The following is a 7,725-nucleotide window of genomic DNA, read 5'->3' as shown; positions in this document are numbered from 1 at the left end:
TTAAGGAAGATTTATATGGCAAATATAATTTTATGGAGGAAATTTAAAGAAAATTGTGAAAATAATGAGTAGAAGAAAAAAAAAAGTCTAGGGTTGGATGATTATTCGAGGAAGATGATTTACATTTTAGGTTTTGAGTCTACAATATCAATAAAATTCAAAATGATAGTTTATATTACATTTTGGTTTCGATTGAATTTGGTAGAATGAAAAATGTATCGAGAATTATTATCGTAAATGACAATAATTAAACGCATTTTAGGATGTAATCTTACGTGCTTCTTACTTCCTCCCTACACAAAAATAAATATTTTTAGAAAATAATATTCAAAGTTTTGTTATTGTACAAATATTAGAAGGATTTTATTACTAATTAACTCTTTTTATTCCAATTATGGGGAGAAATGTACCACATGCAAAATTACAAAAGAGGTGAGTTGAAGGTTACACATCTAGAAAATTCCAAATTCTTCTCAACGAATTGAAAGATTAAAAGCGAAGGTCCAATAGACTTATAGATTGATTGGGCCTCCATTTTTCCAGATCCATCCAGAAGGTTATAGAAAACCCACCAAACAACTCCTCTCTTCTGTTACCTTTCTATTTAAATCCCCTCAAATGCTCAAACCCAACGGTGTCAGCATCGAGAAACAACCAAACAAATTCCCCAATTCTATCCGTCACTTCTCGTAATCCTAATTCAAACAGCAATGTCCATCATTCCAAGCTTTTTCTGTGGCCGCCGGAGCAACGTCTTCGACCCATTTTCATTGGACATTTGGGATCCATTTGAAGGCTTCCCATTTTCAGATTCATTTGCTAATGCCCCCTCATCTGCTCCCCAAACTTCTGCTTTTGCCAACACTCGCATTGGTTGGAAAGAAACCCCACAAGCCCACATCTTCAAGGCGGATCTTCCGGGAATCAAGAAGGAAGAGGTGAAAGTAGAAGTGGAAGAAGGCAGAGTTTTGCAAATCAGTGGAGAGAGGAGCAAAGAGCAGGAGGAGAAGAATGATAAATGGCATAGGATTGAACGAAGCAGTGGAAAGTTTATGAGGAGATTCAGGCTGCCGGAGAATGCTAAAGTGGAGGAGGTGAAGGCTAACGTGGAGAATGGAGTTCTGACTGTGACAGTGCCTAAAGTGGAAGAGAAGAAGCCTGAGATCAGATCAATTGATATCTCTGGCTAAACGTTTATCGTTCTTCCTTCTGTGTCTTCCCGGCCTGCTGGGATGAGTTTGTATGAATAATGAATCCTCAAAGTTGGGCTTTTAAATTTTTGCATGTTCTGTAACTGTGAAGAGATTGAAGAAAGTTGGTTCTATGTATGTGTATGATATGCTATCAAGGTCAATAGATATAATGGAGTTGTGAGTTTTTATTTTTAAGAAAATTGTAAAATTCTTAAGCTTAATTTCATTAATAAATTAAATTCAAAGACGAATATATTCCACTTTGTTGCTACAAGTAAGAGAAGTATGAATCTATATGTAATGTAATGTATAGTGATTGTGCAAATCGTATCTATAAAATCTTGTTGTGTTTTAATCAATCTCAGATGGATTCATATCCATTCTTCTTGAAAATTATTTTCCTAGAAGTGTAGATCGGTGGTTGTTATATTTGTTCAGAGGTTTTTTTCTTGATTGGTTGACGTGGTAAAAAACTTCTTTTCATGAAAGTTTGTGAACCTGAAAAAGATTATATGGATTCACTATTAAAAAAATACGTCTCATAAAGTAGAACATTTGTTTTCGAAGGGATATTCTTGTGTCCGATTTTTTGAAGTTTGTGTGTTGATTATTTGAGGTTTGTGTGTTGTCGATTTGGTTGAGACAAACGTAGTCGGTTGGAGGTATGCGACGTACGTGCATAACAACATTTTGATTGATCCTTAGTTAAACAAAATTTGAAGTGTGTAAGTTCTCATTATGGTATGTTTTGTAGCTACTCCTTTTATTTTTGTGAAGATTAGTAGTGTCGATGTTATAATATTTGTTTACATCTCGAGTATGGACGTGATTTAGGAAGAATTCTTCTAGTATACCAACTTGTCTAAGGAGGAGATTTTGATTAGCCAATTCATTCTCGAAATAGTTTTGTGATAAAGTTACTTTCTATAATATTGTATGTGAAGAATAGTTGTGTTAAACTCGATATTGAAAATCATAAGAGTATGATTATGGTTTATATATCAAATAATTAAAATGTATGATCTTGGATCAAAGGACTCTCTAGACGTAGATGTTGTTTCATCGAATTGGATTAACAATGTCTTGTATTTTTACTGTCTCTACTTTTTGTTCTGCGTGTTGTATCCTCTGTTGTTAACTATGAGTTCGTCTCAAACATTGTTTTTGATTCTTTGATTGTTTTATCATTTGGTATTGGAGCAAGGTTTATTGCTTTTAATGGATTTTTTGCATAAAGGAGCTTCAACATCAAGACCCTCGGTTCTGGATGGGGGCCAACTATGCATACTAGAAACTGAGAATGATATCGTTTATAAGGTCTATTGACAGGAAGTGTTGAAAAGCAGTGATCACTAGATGGGAACATCTTTCAATTATGGATGCTGCAGAAAAAGTTACTCTAAAGACTAAAATTATCTGGTCTAAAGAAGAAGATGAAGAATCTATTGGAAACTCCCGAGCACTAAATGCATTGTACAATGGAGTGGATCAAAATGTTTTTAAGCTAATCAATACTTGCACATCTGCTAAGGAAGCGTGGGATATTCTTGAGGTTTCTTATGAAGGAACTCCCAAAGCTAAAATATCAAAACTTCAGATTCTATCTTCAAAATTTGAAGCACTTAAAATGGTTGAAGATGACACGATATCTAAATTTAACATTCGTTTTTTGGACTTAGCAAATGAATCTTTTGCTCTTGAGGAAAAGCTATCTGATACAAAACTGGTAGAAATCACTGTCTAAAAGTCTTGAGATCACTTCCTTCTCGGTTTAACATGAAAGTCACTGCCATAGAGGAAGCTAATGATATTACTACCATGAAATTTGATGAGTTATTTGGATCTTTAAGAACTTTTGAACTATCTTTTGATGATAATGCACCAAAGAAGAAAATTAGTATTGTGTTCCGAGGGTAAGTGATGATGCTACAAAATCTATCTAGAAAACATCTCAGAATGAAAATCTTGCAGAAACTGTTTCCTTGCTGTAAAGATGATTTTCTAAAATTTAAGACGAGGTTTCAAATCTTAGCAAAATAAAGAGTTTAACACCTTTAGCAACTCCAGTTCAGAATCCTCTATTATTTTAACACATCAAGACTAAGAGATAGTGATCGAGGAAATGATCAATCCATTAAGATTGATAAAAGCATTAGATGTCATGAATGTAAAGGCTTTCGACATTATCAAGCTGAATGTGCAACCTATTTGAAAGGTAAGAAAAAAGGGTTTATAGGTACCCTGTCTGATAAAGAAACATCTTCAGATAATGATTGTGAAAACTATGGAAGAGCCCTTATTAGTTCTATCATAGAATCTGCTATGGAAGAAGTTTTTTATATGTGCGAGAAGAAATAGCTCAAGGCTACTCCATTAGACGTTGAAGAAGCTAAATTATGTTCATGTGGGAAGAGGATCAGGAAGTTTTAAAACGACAGCGTCATCGTATTCTTGTTCTTATTGAAGACAATCATCGGCTAATGGAATTGATTGCAACTTTAAAGAGTTGAGTAATGCTCAAAATGACTATGACTCCTTGTGTAAATTGGTCAGACTTTTGTCTTCTGGTACAAATTCTCTTGATGATATCTTGAGCAAGGGGAAAATAAAGAATGATAAAAAGAGTTTTGGATTCTCATAAAGAAACTCGTCCTCTAAATCTGACTCTATTGTGTTTGTTTGAGCCTAAGAAGAAAAGACTCAAGACATTGTTCCAAAATCTGTAGAGTTTTCGAGTAAAATGGCTTCCTCATCAAACAGATGGATCTGATTAAACCTTTCTACTACAAGCTTCATGAAATTAGCAAGATAGTGTTGAACACAAGCGTCCGAAGACCCTTTTTTCTTGTAGTGATATTTGGTTACAAAACTTTATTTAAAGTATTACCGAATCTGGACGATATAAGAAATAATTATTTAATTAAATAACGACGGGTAATGATATATTTCTATTTATTTTATTGTCAAATTCTTATATGCATGACATATATATGTTTTTACATAGAGAGAGATATACAAATATTGAAACAAATCTCGAAACATATATCCTTTATTGTTTTATTAACAATTTAATAACATACGATATCATCTTTTGTTACAATATTTACAACTTTTAAAAAAATCATAAATAGGTAACAACACTATTTTAGGCAAAAAGTTCTGAATTACGTAACTATTTAGGGGTGATTGATTGAAAATAAAAAAAGATCACTTATCACCTAATTCTTCCTAATTTAATTTGAAATTATTTTATATATTTTTCTTAAATCAATTTTAGTGAAAATTGGTTTTCACAAAATAAATAAAATTTCGACCATCTCAAAATCATCTAAAAACAACTTTACTCTAAATTTTACCTTGAAAAATAATCTTATTCAATATATGTTTAAAAGGGGTGGTGTTATATATCACACGTTTTAAGTAGTATATTATGAATACTCTTGTCGAATCAAAGTTAACCAAGTGATAAATTTGGCTCCAACACTTACTAGACCAATGTTCAGTCCAACATACGATGAGATCATATTTGGAATAATAAGAGATATAACAACATTTTTAAAGATCATTTTGAAAAATGACAAAACTAATTTTTCTTTTGAATTTTAGCCAATTGAATTTTTCGCACGTGCATAATATTTTATAAAATGCCAAAATATCTTCATTCCCCAACTGTAATTATTTTGTTTCTACATTGTAATTAGTTTAGGTTATGCATTTATGAGTTTTAATTATTTTTAACTTGGAAAAGATATAACAACCCATGTCATAACTTGTAATTATTTTTAACTTGAAACTCAACTAACTGATTCAATCTTTTAATAACTTTATTCAATCTTACTAATTTCAAAATAACCAAATTGAATCTAACTTTCAAAATAACCTGTTAAATAGGAAATTTTGAGACCGCTTATAAATTGCCACATAATTCATTAAATTAATGGTGAAAAATGCAAATAATTGAATTTGGAAACAATTAAAAAATTGATATGCCCCCAAATTCAAATTGAAAAGATCAATTGGTAAATTCTGATAATGCCACATGTTTTCATCATAATCGTTAGATCAAATTAATTACTTTCGTTCAATTAAATATTATTTACTTGGATTAAATTCAATTGAGCCCAAAAATAAACTTGAGTCCAAATGATAAATATGACCCAAAGCTATGTGGTTGAGCTCATGAGTCTGGTTCATGGATTAATCAGACTTAAGCCCATAAAGTCCACAGGAGAACACTATAAATTGAAGAGTTCTCCTCATTGGTAAGACTTGAAAATTTTTTACTCTGGAAGATCTAGAGAGAATTCTCCTAAAAGCTAGAAGACTTCCTAACTCCTGAATTCGATCCTTCTCGAACATTGAATCTACTTTGAAGATACAAGCTTTTTTCAAGGCTCCAACTTTCCTTGATCGAAGATTGAATCTACTTTGAAGGTATAAACTTTCTTCCAAGACTCTAACTTCGGTTTCTTCCAAGACTCTAACTTCCCTCGAAGATTGAAGTTTATTTAAATATACAAAATTTCTTCCAAGACTCCAACTTCAAGAACATCACATGCTCTGCTTCTTCAAATCAAGCATACGCATTCAATCGAGAGAGAATCAAATGATCAAATTCTAGAGATCGAACCACATCACATCAAATCAACAAGAATACAACATCAACTCAAGTTTAACACCACGAATCAAATTTCTCCAGAAATCTTGTGCAAACATAACCCAATTAAATTTCAGAATAACAAAATTATTATTTTTCAGAATTTAAAATATCAACGATAGACTTTGTATCAAAATAACCTTAATTGAATTTCAAAATAAAAAAAAAAAATCTAAACTTGTTTGCTTATCTTATCTAAAAATGATAGTAATGGCTTGAATATCAAGATAACCAAATTATTATTTGGTTACAAAACATTAATTTTATTTTAAAATAAATTTCAAAATAACCAAATTATTAATTTTCGAATTGGAGAATCTCAACTATTGATTTTAACACACAATTTCAACAAAACCCAATTATTACTTAGAAGTTACGAGAATTTCAACCATTGATTTTATTTCAAAATAGGGTTTTAATATTAAAATAATATTCATTGGTTGAATCACAAAAACAACAAAATTATTATTTTAAATTAAAATTTTTTTATGCCCTTTTTGTTTGAATGAGTACTCGATTATTTTTTTGTTTGTCAAATGTTTCTTATTAAAATCTAATTAACTTATTTTAAAAATATAGCATTATATATATATATAATTAATTCAATACCATTAATTCATACAAGGGTGTAAATGAATTAAAAATAAAAAAAATTACATTAATTGTGCTTAAAAAGAATTTTAAACCAATACATGTTCATTTGACTTAATAACATTGTCGCGACGTGATCACGTTTATTTAATTTTTATAAATAAATAATTTTGGAGTCGCCACCAACCATATTAGGGTGTGATTGATCACCCAGAAAAGGAAAAAAAATAGTATGCGTAAATTAAGCTAGTAATTTAAGTTCTGGAGTCAGTTGTGTGTAGGGAAGGTGTTATAACCTACAACACCTATAAAATAGTTACCCAATTTTATTAAATTATAGGGGTTCACAAAACAAAATTTTTATTTAGGTTTTGTTTAAATGTCTCATGTTTATCAACTCAAGAAAGTAAAACCTAAGCATGATTTGATAATTATCGGTGGCATAGGAGTCATTAGGAAAATAAAATTTATTTTTGTTTTAAAAGACTTTTGTTCACCTTAAGAATATTAAGATACCAAAACTTGATATTTTAATCTCTATTATAGGTGTTTAATGAGAAATTTCATGTATCTTGTCGATACCGTATTTTGTCTCGCTTTTTTATTTTTTTCATTTATTTATTATTTTTTTAAAAGAATTTGAATTTAAATTTTAAGTTTTAAATTTTAAATTTTAAATTTTAAATCTTAATTCTTAAATTTTAAATTTATGTTTTAAAACAAAAATAAAAAATAAAAACATATAAAAGTAAAAGTTTTCTTTTCCTCCTCCCTATTTTTCTCAACCATCCCTGTTTTGCTTGGTCACCAAGCTCCCACTTTCTCTCAATCTTTCATATTCTCCTACTCTTTCACCTTCTTCCCCTTTCTCTTGATGCACTCCACTTCATTATCTACTCTACTTCACTATCTAAAAAAATGAGACCTTATCCTGTAAAAAGGAAAGAAGAAGATTCAATTGAATGGAGGAGGATTTTTTGCTGGTGTTTGATAGAGATGGGGAAAACGTAAAAGAAATTCTTTTTGGAAGAAGTGAAGAGGATGAACACATAACCTTTTACATTTAAGACATAGTTGTCGGTAAGTTCTTTTTTTCTTTTTTTATTCATGCTTGATGATAGTGACTTAATTATTTAGCAACCAATGGGTGCTATCTTAATTATTCATTTAAATCACTCATTAATTAGCTGATGTGTTAATCATTTGACATATTTTAATTATTTGCATCTTTTTTATCATTTGGCACCCATTTTTCCTCTTTTAATTATTTGCATCCTTTTAATT

The 7,725-nt window shown here is 30.3% G+C and overlaps 1 protein-coding gene across 1 annotated transcript; it reads left to right on the top strand.

The window, feature by feature from the left end:
* The first annotated feature begins 613 nt into the window (after nt 1-613).
* Nucleotides 614-1,440, top strand: LOC101214427 (17.8 kDa class I heat shock protein). Its single transcript, XM_004149894.3, has one exon. It carries the CDS (start codon nt 711-713, stop codon nt 1,188-1,190), a length of 480 nt encoding a protein of 159 aa, XP_004149942.2. The 5' UTR covers nt 614-710; the 3' UTR covers nt 1,191-1,440.
* Nucleotides 1,441-7,725: the final 6,285 nt, after the last annotated feature.

Source organism: Cucumis sativus, chromosome 5, assembly GCF_000004075.3.
Source record: "Cucumis sativus cultivar 9930 chromosome 5, Cucumber_9930_V3, whole genome shotgun sequence".
Classification (NCBI taxonomy): domain Eukaryota; kingdom Viridiplantae; phylum Streptophyta; class Magnoliopsida; order Cucurbitales; family Cucurbitaceae; genus Cucumis; species Cucumis sativus.
The sequence above is the reverse complement of the archived record's forward strand: the minus strand, read 5'-3'. Positions and strand labels throughout refer to the sequence as shown.